This window comes from Ostrinia nubilalis, chromosome 16 (genome assembly GCF_963855985.1).
Source record: "Ostrinia nubilalis chromosome 16, ilOstNubi1.1, whole genome shotgun sequence".
Classification (NCBI taxonomy): domain Eukaryota; kingdom Metazoa; phylum Arthropoda; class Insecta; order Lepidoptera; family Crambidae; genus Ostrinia; species Ostrinia nubilalis.
This window is the reverse complement of record NC_087103.1, coordinates 5,778,894-5,799,210: the sequence shown is the minus strand read 5'-3', so window position 1 is coordinate 5,799,210 and position 20,317 is coordinate 5,778,894. Positions and strand designations below refer to the sequence as shown.

Sequence of the window (20,317 nt, the reverse complement as noted above, 5' to 3'; positions counted from 1 at the left end):
TACATTATTGTTATTTACAATTAAAATAACCCTTATTTTATTTAAAACAGTTTTGGTAGGTGGTCTATGTTCGTTTATTTTATGTTTGTTTGATGTTAAGAAAGCACGGGCTCTTTTGAAAACAAAAACAAAGCTCGAGCCGGTGATATTTTTTTGAAGTGCGACTATTCTCCTTCACATTTAGCCTAGGCGCAGACCATCGATTTTTCGTCGGCCGATAGTTTAGAAGGGCAAGTTGATCAGTATGGGCATATTGGGCATGTATGGAAGTGCGCACATTACACCGATTTGATTTGGCCGATTCTTCATACAAATTAAAATCGGGCCCACCAACTATCAGCCAACTAAAAATCGGTGGTCTGCGCCTAGCCTAAGGCGACTTTAGCAGAGCGATTGTCGCGCTACTCGTAATACATGACAGCGCGGCAGCGGTATTTTTAATTTGAATCTGCAGTCGTGCTGCCGCCGCACAATTTGCGACATAATGTGAAGGCGCTCTAACGCATTTTTTTAATTAACGGTTAATTATTGTCTTACAGGCTATATTACAGTTGGAGGCTGAGATTACCATAAGTCTTTGTAAGCCGTCCGTATTTATCAAGTTACTGGTAGGATAGAAAATTAAGCAGTAGCAAACAAGTTACATAGGTATGAACTGTTCTATCGTTGGAACATTATGTTTTATCAATAGCTTTCAGGCTGAACACAGAGGATACCTCATAGTGACGTAGCGTGCTTTGTATCAAAATTTGTTGGAGGCTCCATCCAAAGGTCATATTTTTTGCTTAGGTACTCTGATTAATCCGAAAAATTCCGGCTCTGGGGCCCCGTATCATTGATACGGCTGATACAGCAGCGGTAGCTACGTCCCTGGTACCTAATTTTCGATATTATTGGCACTATATTATAAATCTATGATTCATGTGTTCAATGACAGGGCGGTAAACTTGATTTTGATTTCAGTGTGTATCAAAAATACTTTTTATCAATGTCCAATATTAAATTTAATGTCAACCTTGCTTACAAAATTTTAAGAAAACGAGTATGTCGTAGCAATTCGTAGTGATTTATTTATGCTACGAGCGAACTGCATAGAATCATTAATTTCGGTTACGGTGCTACGGTGCTATAGCTACGATGCTACGGTGCTATAGCTACGGGGTACAGCTACGATGCTACGGCTACGGCGCTACGGCAATGGCGTACGTGTTACTCGGGTACAAAAGAAATCGTAGCAAGAAATTATGCCTTTCGTGTGAAATTTGAATCGGTTATGTAGACTGTTTTTATCATGTATTAGTTTTAGTACAATAAAAATATTATTGAAAAAAAAAAAACAAATACATAATCTTATTTTTGAGAAAGTTTGGGGGTTGTCGGAGAGATGGATGGATGTTTATTGCTTTTTCACGCAAAAATACTAAACGGATTTTGATAAAACTTTACAGTAGGTCTATTATATTATTGTTTGTACAGCAGAATTATAAATTAACGCGGGTGAAGCCGCGAAAGCTAGTCTTAAAAATTCTCAAATTTTTAACTCTTCGTTGCTTAATTTTTGTATTCTATTTATTTATTTTAAAGAATATAAATACTTTGTAAACATACGTACTTATTATTGTTATAGTATGTTACTACAATGTTTTAATCGTTATCTTACTACGAGTAATATCATTAGACTTGTATTTGTTTACTCGTACGAACCTCGCTAAAAATAGTAATACTGCGATAGCTATCACAACACGTGTAAAGCTATTAATCATGCTATTCATTCAATTGAACATTAAATGACCCCGATTGAAAACAAATACGTAGTCATAGTAACTCCCGTCCGCCATTTCACAAAGTTTCAAACGTTGACACCACGACATACATTTGAGTACGGCAGAGTACACGCAGCTGCATACGCATTACGCATCGGCACCGGCCAACTTACGCCGATGTGGGTCAGGAGGCTCGTATGGGGTGCCCCCATCAAAAATCCCCCTGAAATCAGAAACATCCGAACGTGAAACCACTCTGTGCTGAATTCCGAACTTTACGACTGGATCTCAAGGTAGCTTTTCGATTCTGGAAACAAAATCCGTGTGACTTTCTGAAGCACGTGTCTCTGCGTGACGTCACGGACGTCGCGCGTTCGCGGGTTTGCTCTAGATCGATATTCGTACGCGAGCTCGGAGGCATTCGGGCGCGCTCGGCGCCGTGAGGTTCGCGACACCACGTGCTAGTTACGTAACAATGATGGGCGCAAGGTACAACTCATTGACAAAGATTATTTGTGTAACGAAGCCTTGCTGTGTACAAGCGGACCTTGGCTATGCACCTAGTCTTTACACGTACATAACAATGCACACAACGCTAAGCTGTTTCCGTTGAAAACTTAATGGTATTAAATACCTACCTACATAAATGATACTAATATTATTTTTATCTTTTTTCAGGAAACTTTTTGCTGTATTATTTTTAAATGAGCAATTATAAACATCTTTGTTATTTAGAAAAAGCAATGTCCCGCATGAATAAAAGTGAGCTAGTAATTCGTTTATCGATAAAGAAACAATAAAGAATTACAGTCGTTATACGGCATGGCATTTAAGATTCTTATCTCGTAGATTGCTCCGCGGGCGGTTGAGGATGCGAATTGAACGTGTGAGACCGCGAAAGGCTTATGAGAACATTCCGAGCTCGCCTAGAAATCTCTGACACTAGGTAATATTACTCTTTATTAGACTTTAGTACTTCACGCTGAATACGAAATCGGTATAAGTATGATCATGGCTAGAATGTCTTGCATCCATATTAGTAACGTTGACACGTTATAAATTCTGAAAAGAAGGTTAGTGGATTAGCTCAACACCAAGTTGGGCGCCAGATTGAAATAATGGCGCCCAACATGGGGTTTAACTCGACCCAGTATTACAGTTTGCGAATTATGCTTCAATTCAGCTGCACTAAAGTTAAACTTTATGGGACAGCTGGAAAGGAATATGCAATTGCTTCCGAGGCTAACGCAATACGTAGAATTTTATTTTATAGAGTTATTTTCGTAAGACGTAGCTATTTTGTTTTATTACACATAGTAATTTGAAAACATTAACATCATAATAAAGTTATGTTATCCTTCACAAAGACTTCAACATATAAATTGGAACGAAGACTAGGAAGCGAGTAAAGCTAGTTACTGAAAGTACAAAAGGCTGTTTGTACAACGTTTTGTGCCGAAAGTTCTCGGAAATCGCAACAAAGTCCGAGCGGGGCGCCGGCGGGCGCGCCGAGGCCAGGCTGGCTGCGATCACCAAAACTGCATCAGAAGGACTAGGGCAGTGCAATAATTGCATCAAGTTTAACCGGGACCGATCGATGTGAGGGTATTTACCTCGCCGGGCGAAAATAATCCGGGTGCCGGTGATGTCAGAGGGAGTCGGGTGTGCGCAGGCGCGCGGCTTCGATGGCGGCCGGCGGGCGTCACTCGCCAGTCGGTCGGCGGGCGCGAGCGAGAGATGGCGCCCCGCGCCCGGTGCGGCCGGTGAGGCGCCGGCCCCGCCGACCGCCCCGGTCGACGGGCCAGCCCAGCCGGGCCACGGGACGGGAGGCCCATGCCCACCATGTCCTTACTCAGCGTCACAGGTGTGTTGTGAAGTGACTACGATACCCCATACAGCCTCGCTTTGGTCGTTATGGACGCTTGTAGTGTACAGGTATTTATGGTGGTAAAGGCTCGGCAGCATTAAAAGCCTGTATTGCGATGGCAAAACATATAAAAATCTAGATAAGATTATATCAATGCATTTCGGCCGACGATCGTCACTTGCGTATAGGTTATGATATGGATTCCCGGGAAGTCGGTTCAATGCGTCAATGAGATATAAAAGATAAGTGAAGTTTGATTACCAATTTCGATAACTCCCGCCCAGTTTGTTTATTTTGTGTGGAAATATCGAAGGATTCCAGTCATATTTCCAATATTTTCGATCTCGCAACAAAGGTCTCGGGTCGAGCGATATTTAGCGGCACGCGCTCGGTGTCTTCACTCGGATATGTTGTATCGTTCAAATTGTTTTGACTTCTAACTTTGTTGTTAATCTTAGTTTATGTAAACAAACAGGAAAAGGTGTTAAGATCAAAAAGTTCAGTTTACAGCTATTTTTATTTCATGAATTGAAACTTTTTGCGTGGAGAGCCTTTTAGAATTAAACCTTCATTAAGTGTAAGTAATGCCTTGCTTTACTACATTTTGTAAAACAGGTAAGTGTGACAATTAATAATTACATAATCCAACTAATTACCGTACATATTTTGAATAAGCAGCAGCATTACCGCGTCCTTTGTCTTTGATTTTTGCCGTAGCGAGCCCAAACGTAGCTACGTTAGTGCCTACCTATACCTTAGTTTGGTAGGCAGGGCTCCGTCGAATGCAGGCGCAAGACGCCAACCGCACGCACTGTAAGCACCTACTTATTAGTAGTTATAACTATTACACGTTCCGCTCTATTTCGTGCCAAATATAGGGCGGGAGCTATGACCATAACAGAGACTTTGGCCAAGAATTACCGCGGCTACATAAATATATCACGGGTTATGGTTGTTCTCGTGAAACTGCTGCGTTGACCCTCTTCTTTTCGGGATTTATTTTATGTAAATTGTACTCGGAATGAGGAAGACTTTGTTAGAATTATAAGTATTTGGATGTTAATACTCTCTTAAGAGCGTTGTTGCGAACCTCTTTGCGTCCTTTGAATACTTTTTCCGTCTCGAAATTAAACTTAGTAATTTTATATATCTTATTTAATTGTTCGTCCGTTTAGCCAGTCCTCTTAGATACTCGTAGCTTCCGTATTTTAAGGGAAAACTTTTCAAGATTACTAAAATATTTTGAAGTTTCAGTAGCATTAAGTCCGACACTTTCCGCAACATTAATTCTGCCAATCAATTGATTACATCTACTGCTGAAAACTAATTTATTACGTAATGGTGTTTGAAAAAGTACTGTATAAAATAATATCCCAATCTGCCTTGAACGTCAATCAAAAACTTGGTAATTCATTTTTGGCGACGGATTCAAAGTTTAACGAATTCGGAATACTTTTAACAATTGGAAATGACTTTGTTCTCATTCGCGAATGAAATTATTACTTACGAGGATTAGCATATAATACTTTGAGGGAATAAAGGAGAATTTAATAATCCCATCGACCAATTCTAGCTCTGTTTGTAACATTTATACAGCGTAGTGTGATATGTAAATATTTGTCGCACCTTTGACTATCTTTATTGCCTCAGACGACATGCAAGCTACACGGCATATGAAATTAGGGCAAGCGTTAACTAAAAGGCTAACAAAACAAATGGACACGAGGCCTTCAGGTTTTTATTTCTAAGAATCTGACCAATTCGCGTTCGTATTCACGCGCCAATCGATTGCGTTCGCTTGTGCTCGGGAAACGGAGCGCACTAATCGACACACTTTGCCTACTTTAAATTAGTAGAGATTTCAAAATCTGAGTTTCAAAACAAATGGCGGCACGTTTTCGTTTGATGAGTTGGAAATAAGTCCGTCAAATCACTTGACGAACTTATTTTGTTGTAATAGATGTATTTTCCATAAGACTGATGTACTGCCTATGTTTTGCTGAAATAAGTGCAGCGATAAAAATTGAGAAATTTTGACTCTTTAGCATGTAATTTGGAAAACAACACCCTAAGCATTTATTTTATTAAAATAATAAATCTTTCGGCTGAAACGAACGTACGAACGAATAAATCGTAAATCTACTTACTTCTTTTTTGTACTGTTTTTTGTAAAAACTAAAACAGTGTCATAATTTCAGCGGTTTTAATAAAACACTGTCTATTTTCATCGCACGTTAATCAGCAATTGATAGAGCGCGATAAAACATTTATTGGCTGAAACTATGAAGCACTATTTAAATGTTGTTGAATAGCTAAGCTATTTCCACAAGTCCGATCAAGTTGAATGCCCTGCCGGTACAGTTTGTTTATTTGCGAACCGATCGTTAGCGTTATTAGCGTACCTCAGGAAGCTCGCGGTATCGCCGTGCATCGCCCAATCGAATGCAGATTTAATGTCAGCTGCACTAGGTCTAATTTCGTGTAACATGAAAGTTCCATTGTAACACCGCGAAATTCTATTGGCCAGGTAAGCGCGGCCATTATCTTAATGTACGGGTCGAAGGTAATTTGGTTAGTTTGGACTAATTTCTCCTCGCTAGACAGATGCTCATCAGTCTAGCGAGAAGATCTCTTACCTACATCTCTATAAAGTATAACCGTTTTACTTAATCTACATTTAAAATGCATTTTCGAACTTTTGTTAATTGAACCGCGTACCATCTTGTAAAGAACACCCTTCGAACTTTACCATTCTATGAATAACATTTGTATATACAATTACTTCACCACCTTAAAATCTGCAAAGTAATAGCTTTTTCTTCTTCTTCTTCTTTCACGTTGCCTCACATTTTAATGGTCTCAAAAACACTTGAATACCTATCAAAATACAACAAGTAGTGATGAAAATAATGTGCCTTATGAATGAAGAACAACTGAATATGATATGTATAGCAAAGATCAACTTTAATATTCCAACAGAGAGGCAGCGGCTTTGTGTCCTAAGACCAGTCTTTGGGGGCGTATTTCCTACCCAGCGGATTATGGCACCGCGCCAGCCCACCTTAGGGCATGCGGACACTAGCGAACGCTCCAAACGAATCTTTCATTGGAGTTTCCGGGGTTAAGGCGGCGATACACTTTCATTTATTTACTTTTGGTATGTTCAGGAACAGATTTCAAAAACGCGGTTTACATGAGAATATTGATAAAAGAAAGTGGTACCTTTTGCACTACAATTTATAGCTAAACACTTACACAACATAGTTTTAGCCGTGAATTAAATTATCAGGTCTATTTGCCAGTAACTGGTATACTTGCCAGTTCCCTGCACAAGCCACCAACTGTCATTCTATATTACGCCAACTGGCATGACTGTATCATCTGATTTTCAATTAATTTTTATGAAAATAAAGGCATGAACGCAAATTGCATGCAAGTGTATCCACATGCCGCCTGCTACTTGCCATCAAGAAGCATGCAAGCTAATTTTCTGTGTTACTGGCATGTGTATCATCGCCTTTACTCGTACGTAACGACTCCTTAGAAATATTATTTATTGATTTCCTTTTCAAGGAGGTACAATATCGGGCCGATTAAAACAAAAGAAGCGGTCGGGTTATTATTTATTCTGAGGCTTTCATCGTACTACTTAAATTGTTTAAGCTTTGGACTTCGATCGAATAGCGGAAGCTTTCAAATATCGGAGTAGGTAGGTACTCGTATTTAAGTGTTATCGAAAGTCAAGATTACCAAAGTTTTGTATTTTGATTTTATTTATATATCGTCATAAAAAAGTGATTCTATGTATACCTCTAGCGAACAATTTTCGTCTTCGAATCGTTTGCGTATTCGACAAAATTCGATACTCAACCTTCGAATTAAACGATAGCATGACAATTATGATTCTCAAAATAAGTTTTATGCTACCATTTCTCATACTAAGTTCACTTTACGACACGTTCACATGGGCGCTGTTGTAGTTTTCGTACTATTTTATGCTAGCCGTACAGTAGTATTAGTCATGTATGTAGGTGTGTTAAATGATACTTTCGCTAGGTGAGAAAAGCATTTCATCCTTCAGAATCACAGAGAAATCGAGGAAACATCCGTTTTTTCATAGACTTCAAACATATCTTTCATAAACGTCACAAAACGATCAAACGTGTAACATGTTTGTGTGATTTATTTTTGAGATTGTATCTACCTACTTAAAAGTATCCACGATCTCCTTGTCGCATGCAACCCCTTGGCATTTCCTTGTCCTGCCCACATCGCCGCCCGCCCACAGGAGAGCCTCAAAGGCCTGAAGAGAGCCGCAAATGTACCTGCGTAGGCACAAAACTTTAGGGAGATATGCCTTAAATTATTCATTGCTGTAACTTCAAACAGATCTCGAGTATTCGCCAGTTTGAGGTACACTTTATGTTGCAACTTTGCCGAATTGATGTTCGCGTGATAAGGAATGACTTTTTCATTTCACTTATGACTCGCTAAGTTTATTGTTAGATAGTTTTTACCATGTTTCTCATGGGACATAGTAGAGTAACGGGTAAAAGTGGCATTTTATCAGACTCAAAATCAAACTTGCATTTGATAATTTGAACTAAGTACACACGGTACACATGCAAAGCTAACAATTTTCTTAATTTTGGACAGGCGTCCTTACTCCTTACTAAAGCATAGATTTTCCATCAATACCTTTTTGAAAATTTTTTGCAAAGGCCTTTCCTTCTTGTCTTTAATGCAAATCCCTGACAAAATTTAAGCTTTTTACCGTGTATAACATTATAACAGGCGATAGAAAGCGGTGACTTTAATTATTCTTAAAAACGTCCCGAAAAGTAATTTAACAGATATAAAAGTATTAAGTACCTACATTTTCTCTGCAAAGTGTCAAAGACTAAAGATTTTCACCACGAACATGATTACTTGTCGGCTTATTCCGAATCGCGTGATCAAGCACCGTTTGATTTAGTATTAGATTTATAGATATTGCCCTGATGTTGCGCAATACTCTGTTCAATACATTACTTGGTCCGTGAATTCTGTCCCAACAATTGGGTCTTTGTTTTTTACTGAAGTCAGCAGTGAATTTTCGATCCCTGAACTCTAAGGCCATAACCTATTCTGGCTTGATTCATTTATAACGCCAACGTCTAATTTTCTAGTACACTTCTCTTGTAGCAAAGTGCATTACAAATTCTGTTTCGTTTTAAAACCTTCGTAGATTTTGTAGATGACCTGTTTAAAATAAAAGCATGTTGGTGATTCTTTGAGTGCTAGTTTTCGTTAGCTAAGTAATTAGTAGAGTCGCTAGAATAATTACTTACTCGAACATAGCACGTTACGCCTTACTATAAACAGGAAAAAACAGTTTACAGTCTTTTGAATTTGAATAAAATTTAACTATAAACACTAGGTTCCGCTATGTAATGCTATTTATCTATTTCCCGCGACTTTTATTCGAGTAGATTTCGATAACAAAGCTAAGATCAAAATCTATTCTATTTAATTTGATAGTAGTTTTTACGTGACTAAGTACCTAATAGACATGTCCTACCCTCAAAAACATTCCCATTTATAAGTGCATAATTATGTAGTTAGTCATATTTGAAAAGGCTGTCTAGACTAGATAACTGAATCATACTATTCATTCCTCACAAGATGTCTCTAAACGCGGTAAAACATTTAATAACAATAATTGTTTCTTCAGCCCAGGATGGTCTGATCGAAGAATAATTTCCGCATACAGCCTGCTTCTATGCACTTCACGGTGGCGGCACATCGCACGCCGTCATTCACGTGGCATGTGCCCGCATGACATACAAACAGCTCGGTCTGGCTCAAAATATGAGCGCTAGCGGGTGGATTCTGTAGTTTTTCCAGCTAAGCACTGGAATTCGTTGCTGCTGCTGTCTTTCCCGAACACTATAATCCAGATCTTTTCAAGATGAGAGTGTACCATCCTACAGGACTATTCCCACCTCTCGTTCCCACCACTGCAACTCCTGTGTAGCCAGGATCTACAGCTTGACCGCCACAAAAACCCAACCAATGAAGGTCAAGTTTGTCCCGGGGGAAAGTTAAACTGTCATTGGACCCGCAACGAAATTAATCAGAAGAACATAGGAGGAGTTCGAAATTAAGGTTCGACTTCCCTCCATTGCAAAGCGGATGACAGGTGACAAACAAAGGTTTAAAACCTTTAAGAAAAGTGTAACACTTAACATCAGGTGCGATTGCGGTGAAATAACTGCCTTGCTCTGCAAAAAAAATTGTAACTGCTCGGAGGCAGCTGGAGATCCTTGGTTAGATTTCTAGAAGGTGTACGAATTACCTATCAAAGATTTCCCTTCATGTTAGTTCCTTCTTTTTATTTTTTTTATATTGCTCAATCGGATCGACAGCTTAACTTTCCGAAGCCACAATCATATAGATACTTACTTCTTCTTGGGCAATCCGGTTGATTCAACAAATAAACTAAAAACAAATGCACGAAGTCAAAGTCCAAACTTTTATTGCATTTTCATGAATATTACGTAAGATTGTGCAATCAGAACCATTCATAGTATGAAATCACGTGTGACGCGTATGCGTAATTCTACCTATGTTTGTATTTTATAACTGATTTTTCAACCTGGGAATTGAAACCCCAGCTCAAAAAAGTCCAACTTTTCAGCCCCACGATGGTCCCTTAGTTTAGGTCGATTCTTAATCCGACCTTATTGTCTTATTAGCAGATTGCCTGATTGCGTGATGCTCTTGGGAACATTAACACGTCATCTTGTACGAGGCACGAGACTGACGCCTACGCCCCTCGTTAGCCTAATAACGTCGTAACTGTTACCCCACATGATAAATACACGAGATACAAAATTAGACCTAATGTAGGAGTACTTTGCAAGTTACTTTTTGACAAAATCCACCCTAATAACAGAGTGCTGGGATGTTGGGATTTTCTATTTTATAAATGTAGAGGACGTGTTGCTATTTAAATAAAGTACCATCCGCTGCCATGACAGTACTATTCATGGATTGATTTTTGTTACAAGAGGTTTTAAAGTTCCCAGTTGAAGTCCCTTTTTTCAGTAGGGTTTTGCCAAATGTTTCTAGAGTAAATGGATTTTAAAACGTTAAGACGCCTTACGGTAATATTATAACTTTTTTGATAAGCTTTTCATTTTTATTGAATTTTCTTGAAATTGTCGCTTTATAAGAAAACAGATAAAACTACGTTATTTGAATTAATCTTGACTTTATGCAAATTATAGGGATTTTACATACCAAAAATGAATGTCTTATAACTTAGATCGACCTCATCAGGTGTGCTCGGAGAAGTGTGTCAAGATGGGCTGTTTTAAACGCGTTGCGGCGGACGGCCACTTGGCAGGATTCTCTATGGTACGATAGCTTCAACCTGTTTCCCTGAAGATATTGGATATCTTTGAATTCCTGCTTAGTCTATGGAGCCTTTGTATAAAGGCACATAAAGCCCAATCTTCGGTTTATTGATACAACTTTAAAAGGTTTAACTTTTGCGTTCGGATTTTCGTCAGTCTACTTGTTACTACAGCTGTAGTACCACAATTGAAACGTAAAGCTGTGAAAGTACGATTAGCTCATGTATTACCTAATATACATTATACATGTCGTGTTTTGAGACCCGTTTCTCTAATTTTTAGTTTCTAATACAAGTTTCATGTTCTCTTAACAGTAAAAGCTGATGTCAACTTAATTGTTTTGATGCCTCAAGTATGAGTTTAAAACTAAGATATCTTTTAAGAATAACTTAGAAATTATTTAACTCAATTTGTGTCTATCTGTATTCAGTAATACATACTTGTTATAAGTATTACAAGTTCTATTAAGCTTTGGTGTAATAGGATCATGTCATTTAATGTTATATGATGCCACTTACCGTGTACCATACCATGTTTTCATATAAAATAAGCGTTTACCTCAAAAACAAATTTACGTTCCCGGAAAATCGTTTCCTTGTATTGTTCACGTCGCGTGACTTTTAAAATGAGTTATTTTTTGTTGTTTTTACTCGAAAGTGTTACGTATTTGTTTACGGCTTTGAAGGGACCATTTAAAAGAAAATTTTGTTAGTTAGAAAATTGCATAATGTTTGTTTTTCCCTGGGATACTTGAAGGTGTGAAGCGAAACGTGATAAACATTCCTGAAAAGTCTTTAAGAAATGTTAATTTGCTCTTTTGGCGTTCTAACACCAAGTTTTCGTGCTGTAAATTCAGTGGTATTACCATCAATATGTATGTATAATATCAGTATGATATTACCATCAACATATACAATACTGACACTGAATCAAAACTATAGTGAATAGAAAGCAGTGTTTGGTCCCTCAATCAAAAGCTTAACAAAGCTTATCAAAAAGCTGTACCAAAACTTGATTTGCAATATGACCTCACTAAGGACCTAACATAGACTGTGACACTCAATTTTCTTATACGGATATGCCAAAGTTTAATGTATCTATCGCTGTATATTTCGGAATTAATGTTGAAATAAGTGCACGAAGGCTGCCCCATTTGGCTTTGAGGCAGTGTACGGGAATACACAAAGAACTGAAAAGGAACGAAGAATACAAACGCTGAGTCAACATCTATATTGCAGGGTTGCCACTTTGTGGAAAAGTTTAATCTAAACATGCTAAACATTTTAGTTGATTTGATAAACTAACTCATCATCAATTCGTTTAGTCTCCTCCTGGAATTGGCTTACAAAGTTACACTCATCGCGCCAGGTGGTTTGGGGAGACATATTAACATTTGGAAATGCGATCTCTAAACAAAAAAAATATTTGAGAACGAAGAAGCAGAAACAAACAGCATGAATTTATTAGTACATGTGAACCTAAAAAATAGAAACGGTACAGTAGCCTAATCAGTTTCCACATTTAAACGTTACAAGTTGATTGCTAGTAAGTTACAACTTTAAATCACAAAAAATGCATAATGCATATAAGGTCCCTCCCGGTTTAAATTGTACCTTTCTGTTCAGTTATGTTTGTATGTGATTCAGGTACAATAAAAAGTTTCTATCCAATACGAGTATGACAACTCATTAGTATTCGGCGAGACAGCGCAAGTTTGTGAAATAATAGAATTAGTGGATGACAGTACAGAAAACTAAACGCGTAGATATTAATTTATCTTCGTTGTATCTATACAAGAGACCCGTAAAATGTTCACTGTTCTTCCCTCAGGGAATAAACTCCGAAGTTGGCAACCCTGAACTGGGGTAGAGTCTCACGAATATCGGTTTTGGGTCATTATTAGATTAATATGGGGCTTGGGAACTAGGCACATGTTTCTTTAAGTAGTTACCGTGGCCAAATACTCTATCATCATTTACTTATTTTTGTTACGATAAATATAAAATTACGTAAAACATTATGTCTATGTTTGTACATGTATTTAGCTATAGTAGGACCGTAATTAAGTACTTGTATGGAATACTTTTACAACAATTTAAATAAATTAGCATGTTACTAGCATTATAACATCAAAATTCTAACTATAGCAAAACACTGGGAGTGTTTTACTAAAGTTAAACAAGTTGTCTACATGAAAATGCTCCAATATAATTATTTTCTTGACTTGATAAAATGTAAAAATTGGATGTACATTTTCGGCTCCGGCGCCTTCAACTTGACATTTACCTGTTAACAAAGGTCAGATATTCGCCATTTGACAACGAAAACACTCAAATTACCTGCCGACATCGGAGACAAATTCGCAAAAGGTTATCACAGCTAATAGAGCAATTTTGTTACTTTATATCGTGTTACTGGATCTGTGACGTTTTCTTTTGTTTTTGTAGGTTGCGATAGTTTTATAAAAAAAATTAAGAAAAAAAATCTGCATATTTTGTGGCCAGTGTTACTACGGGTTATTTTGTATTTGAATTTTAGATAGATGTCAGCAAATGAGGTTTCATTTCATATTTATTTTATATTTCTAACTTTTATTTACTTTAATAGTCTCATTTAAGTTGAGGTATTTGTTCCAAGTGGGATCGCCCGCAGGCTAAGCGTTTTTGGAACACACCTCTTTGTCCTTTACCACATATGGGCTGTAAATTAACATATTATTACTAAAAGTTTTGAAATTAACCTTAAATTAGAAAAAAGTCTCAAGTTCTGTAGATAAATATTACGAAGTTCTAGGTAACTATAATTATCTTAATTCTATACTCCCAGGGTTATTTATGATCATTATGTTTTTCTTACTTTTCTGTCACTTACAATCATTGAATTGAATCCTTTCAAGATGTCTCGCGAGAGCAACAATAAAATTTGAAGTTGGAATCGTCAATCGAATAAAAAACAAAAGACGGACGATATTCTTCGTCTGTCGCGTGCGAATTCGATTCGTGATTTATTTTATAAGCGATTTTCGAGACGTTTCTGGCGTGAGTTCCACCACGTGACTTATTCATCGGAAAATCAAACCGGTGTAGAGCATTAATCTTCGCGGCAGGACAATAATGTATTAGATTATACCGTTGATCGCCTGTAATATGCTGTAATGCGTATTAATGTGAGTGAGTAATACTCGGATAATGTGCAGATTTTTTTATACTTAGGGATAAAATTGCGGCGATGTTGTAAAAGTGAGGTGCGATCTGGTTTCCCATCTCATGGTATAAAATGTGAGAAAAAATAATTGCAGAGTTAGCAGTTACTTATTTAAACAAAACAATACAAACCGACATTATTCATCGTGATCATGAGTCTAACATTTATTTGACCTACTTAATACTTGTTGAAAACAGTCGTAAAACGCTTTAATCGTCTGATTTCAATTCACTTGTAGGCATGTTTATACATTTTTTACATACAAAACAAAAACATGTTCCTAGTTCGATACAATCTCGCTTTGATTAACATTATTACCACGACCCTTGTGTGGAGAGCATTAGGTCTTTTTCCATGGCATTATAGGCATTATAATCACATTAGGTTCTTTTAGAGGTCGGGCAGCCTTTGGCGAGTCACGTCCTGGCTGTTAGGCACGCCGAGAGGGCTGATATCACGGTTATCAATATTGGGCGTGCTGGAGTGCGCTTCGGAGGTCCGCGACTTTATGCGGATATTGCTAGTGATATCTTTTTATTTTTAATTTTGTAATTGTAATAATATTTTTTTTTAAGATTTTTTTTATGCAAGACAAGGCAGGTATTTTATGAATTAGAAATGTAATAATGTAATGTTTATGTAATGAATGATGTAACGATGTATTGTATTAATAATGTAAGTATTAACGATTGAGCGGATTCCTCTCAATAGAGGTTTTTTACAAACTTAAAGGGATTTCCCCAACAAACTGTTTAATTGAAATTGGTTCCAATAAATATTTATTTGACCGCAATTGCACCTGGTGTAAAGTATAGGATGGTAGATATCTGCCCTGTAAGTGCCTATTCACTCTCGCCTTGAAAAGGCCCGGATTATAGTGTTCAGGAAAGACACCAGCAGGCAGCGAAGTCCAGTCCTAGCTGTTCGCATTATAAAAGAGTTATCAAAACACTTGGTGCGTGCTGGTGGAATGTGGACAATTAGTAAATATTACAAATTACTACTAGTCCGGTTAACCCCTCGCATTAAGTAAATAGGTATGTTAATTGTGTTATGAGTGGATTCACCTCAATAGTCTAGTGGTGGCAGGATTCGGTTGTCAGGTTATCATAATAATTTCTTCCATGTAATGAAACCCTAAAAATTCAATCAATGTTGACGTGAATATGTAAAGCGATTACTACACGAAAAGTTTTGTATAGATATATTTGAAACACCTATAAAGTGTAAACGAAGTAGCTTTTTTAACTGCCGTTCGATCGCATCCATCAAGAGTAAATTAGAGCATGTCCACTAACCCCTAAAAATTGAGACTACAAAAATACACTTGGCAACACTAGTCGGGTCTCTACGTGGCAACTTAGGGAAAGAAAGTCGTTTTGAGGGTTAATAAGCGCCGAAGTCTCGGAGAATTTGATTATCCGAAGATACTTTTTACGCAGACCCTAAAGGAAAAACGATCGGAGGCTGTGGCTCAAGCGTGTATGGCACACACTCGTGTAATATTAATGACGCGAGTTCTGTCTTCGTCAAGATGTAACTGGCCACTTTATGACGTTTGATTAATTATGTATTGCCTGACCAGGAACATAAAAACCCTGGCATAGAGGCGCGTCAATTGCATTTGATAGTGCAACACTGGGTACAGTCGTACCTGTGTTAAATTAATAGGCTAACTTTATGTATCAGGATTCAGGATTATAGGCTAATTCAATGTTTTCATAAATTAACAAAAATATATTACATTAAAGGTAAACTGGTTTAAATAAATTAAATGAAACCATCAATCGAGCAAGTAGGATTTTATTATTATTCATCAATAATAACATTCTGAACTTGAATATTCAACTACAATGTCTGCTCATGAACGCTTCAAACTCGGTACTTCTTTCCCAATTCCATAAAATTCAACACTTAAAAAGTGACAAAAAACTTTAAAATAGGTAGTTGAAACAAACCACAGCTAATTTTCATAGTTGACTGTACTATACGATAAACATGTCAGTCAATTTGACAACCTTTGTCGGAAACATTATTTAATGAAAATATTGTCCGAACCCTTAGTATTTCTCTTCGACAAATACTTTAACACATTGTGAACCACTTTTCTTTCACGACTATAAAAAGTTTTTAGCAATTTAATTCAGAAAATCAATTGCACACATTTAAAATAAAGTTTGTTTACACTTTGACAGCAATAGACTGACATGCAAGGTGACTTATCAATGAAGTTTTCAGTTACTGTTGCCATTAAAAGAAATTAGTACCATTAATTTTCCGCAACATGGCGAGGGTTTTTATGTTCCTGGTCAGGCTATAGTTCGTTCAATTGTTTTTATCCGACTGGTGAAGAAATAGAGACTGTCTTTGCCTTTGACGTAATTATCTTGCCTAGTGGATTTTAACATTCATGGGGTATTACGTATCATCTGTTACGTATTACTATGCTTAACATCTGTGAAGTAACCATGAATTCAATGCTCTTACATCATAGTACGAGAGCCCACGACCAAAACCATGTCTCATAGCAATACGGCAAAAACCCTATAAAATCGTTAGATTGTATGATTCTGAACCCGACTAGGTGTGTAGTAACGGTCGAAAGTGTAGCAACTGCGTGGGAGGCCATTTCTGCTGTGTCAAAAAAAAAAGACAGTCGGTATTATAGCAATACGTCTGATAGTGAAAATGTACATAGATTTTATAATTGTATTACGAAAAAGTTTGTTTTCAGACATTTTGCGCGTAGCATATAGCCTGTGCGCATTTTTGAAAATGTCAACAAATTTAGCCGACCTGTATCATAGCAATACAGATAATATTTTTTTTCACCTTTTCGTATTGCTGCCATGATTACCAAAAACCTGTTTTCAGACACTTTAAGTGTATCAAAAAGTTGTATGATAGAGAAGGTGCTACACTTAATTTGTCTGATATACATTTTTTGCACATGTGGACAACTTATTTTGTCATGTCCAACAATTTTCAGACATATTGCTATGATACCGATCGGTAAAATTTGTTAACATTTTCAAAACGTTCTCAAAATTTAATGCGTTCACATTTCCGTCTGAAAATTGTTTTGTTCGCATCAAATAACCAAAATTTACTAATAAAAAAGATTTTCAGACGTATTGCTATGAGACATTTTTTTTGTCACATTTTTAATTTTTTTAAGTGATTTTACGGGTTTGCGCTACACCACTAACGTCTGAAAATAATGTTTCCGGTATCTCAGAACTATCATTCAACTACAGTTTGCAAATCAGACATATTGCTATGATGCAGTTCGGTAAAATTCTTTGACAATTTTGAAAATTCGGTCAGATCAAACGCTACGCGGAAAATGTCTGATATTGGTATTTTCGAGTTCAGGATAATCGTATCTATCGATTTGATGCGGTTTTGGCCGTATTGCTATGAGACAAAAATTTTGGTCGTGGGCTCTCGTACTATCATTAAAGTTCGTCTCTAATGTTTAGTTCGCTTGACAGTCTATTTTTTATTTAACTACTCATCTTGCTAATGAGAGTAGACACTCTTGAAAAAAGATGTTTAATATTAAAAGTACGAGTACCTACACATTTTTAACTATTCAATAAAACAACGCGAACGCGAACGCGAACGTCTAACTAGGCGATGGTTAGAAATCGACCATTGCCGTCGCAGTTCCTCACGGGACATGGCAACTTTAAACATAAACTTCACGAATTCAAACTAGTTCCGTCTCCTTTTTGCGAGTGTTCCACTGATGATGTCAGTCATGAGCAGTCTGCCCATCATATCTTGTGGGAGTGTGATCTTTGGAAACATGAACGTAATATAATGCTTAATTCAATACAACATACATCTGTTTCCGCAATTTATTACACCGATCTTGTCGCGACAAGGAAAAATTTCCGTGCTTTTAAGCGATTTTGTGAAAAATATTATTGGCAGGTAGTTGCTAATTGCTCATAAGATAGGCCCCCTTAATTTAATTTACTGTCCGTGGTGCATAATCTTCTTCTTAAAGGTTTTAAACCTTTGTTTGTCACATGTCATCCGCTTTGCAATGGAGGGAAGTCGAACCTTAATTTCGAACTCCTCCTATGTTCTTCTGATTAATTTCGTTGCGGGTCCAATGACAGTTTAACTTTCCCCCGGGACAAACTTGACCTTCATTGGTTGGGTTTTTGTGGCGGTCAAGCTGTAGATCCTGGCTACACAGGAGTTGCAGTGGTGGGAACGAGAGGTGGGAATAGTCCCGTATTCAATAAAACAAATACATATAATTGGATGAGTTATGATTTTCTGTATAAGTAGGCAAGGTGTCTGCCACATTAACCCGAATGGGCAACTCAGCATAATAAGATATCTAATAATAACCGTGAACCCTGGATATACGCGAACAATAGGTACTGGATCTCAATGCTTTGTTCGTCTTCTATTGTCGATGCCAATTATTCAAATCGAAATCTAATTTTATACCGGATTCCATATTAGAGCTCGCTAAACAAAGGCCGACCGGATGGCTCAAAGATGTCGCTAAAACAGCAAGTGCCTTTATTTCTAACGTTTATAATCATGATATCTTTTGATTAAGTAAATTAGGTTACTAGAGTATTTACATAAATAACAATATGTCTCCAAATATCTGTCTTTCACAAAGTGACAAAATGTCTGATGGATTATAAAAAAATTGAAAATGGCAGAAGCCTCAAAAAATCTAAAGCTTTGTGTTATATAAATTATATGAAAAGCGATACAAATGCGATAATTTCTATAAATATTCAACTCGTACGTTTATGTGCAAAAGATCATTCTCAAAGTAATGAAAATTTGGTCGAAAGCGTGTTATCAACATACGCAATACTACGATATCTCAAAAACGTGGGCGGTCTGCAAAGTACTTTCAACGGAATTGCTTTAAAAGCTTTATTATTAATGACACATGCAAGCTGAAAAAGTTAATGCCCCTAGGTCGTAGGTGTTTTTAGATGGTTATCGCTTACGTGAGTCATTAATACTGGGAAATAAAAATATAAAGTCACATAAAGGCTTCTACTACATCGATGATATTATAATTATGTAGCGTAAATGGTTTATTAAATTGACTTTTTTTACTTACAAACTTTAGTTACTTTTTATAATATTTGCGTGCTCTAAAATCGGATCCTGTTTAGACTAGGGTGATTGCTACAGTTATTGGCCCTTTAAGAGCGTTGTGTGAGTTAACTTGTGTAAAATGTAACAAAAACTCGACTTTAGTTTACTTTTTATATTTTATTATGAGAAAACAATATTGCTGCTATTTAAGCTAGTACCTATTTGGTGTTATACGATAAGAATTACAATAATAATTTGAAAAATATCAGAGATCACATTAAATTTAGCTATTGGCCCCAAAAACACAGTAATTGGCTCCTAGAAGTACAGTTATTAGCCACCGAAAAAAACCCATAAAAATCACTGAAACTTCACGCTTTGTAATCCTAAGTCATTTTGTCTTTCCTTAAGATTAGCTAAGAATTCGTCATCAGTATCACTCTTATCGATTTCTTCATCTATCTCATCATCGTCAGTACATTCAGTAACATTGTAACAATTGTGACAAAGATAACTGTCTCCTTCTTCTTCAGGAATATGCTGTTGCACAAGATTTATGAAAGACACGGTGACATTCAGAGCATACTAAAAGTCTATTTTTTATAAGCTTTTTGCAAATATTACAGATTTGATTGGATACAGATACATTATTCTTACTTTTTTTATTTTAGCAGTTTTCTTTTCTTCAGCTTTCCGTTTTCTGTCCTCTCTTTTTTGTTCTCTTTCAATTTTTCGTTCCCTTTTTTCTTTCTCGAGGATTTCTTTTGCTTTAGCTTTTTCTTCCAGAATCCTCTGATATTCTGGCCTGATATGTGAAACGGTAATCGCGATATATTTCTCTTCCCTTTTCGAGTTGGCTCTGGGGGAATCCGTAGAAAGTCCTTCAGACTTGATTTTTTTTGCCTGTTGGCGTGATGCAAAAAGTGATGAGATCAGCATAGCTTCCACTTTCTGCTTCTAAAGTTTCTTTACAGTTTTCGTTTTCTATTTCTATT

The 20,317-nt window shown here is 36.9% G+C and overlaps 1 protein-coding gene across 1 annotated transcript in view; it reads left to right on the top strand.

Annotated features, from left to right (window-relative positions):
• The first annotated feature begins 3,563 nt into the window (after positions 1-3,563).
• LOC135079523 (phorbol ester/diacylglycerol-binding protein unc-13-like) overlaps positions 3,564-20,317 on the top strand; it is a 161,583-nt gene continuing 144,829 nt past the window's right edge. Inside the window, exon 1 of the mRNA XM_063974177.1 lies at positions 3,564-3,627. Coding sequence (XP_063830247.1) covers positions 3,597-3,627 — 31 coding nt within the window. The 5' untranslated portion in view covers positions 3,564-3,596. The remainder of the gene's footprint in view (positions 3,628-20,317) is intronic.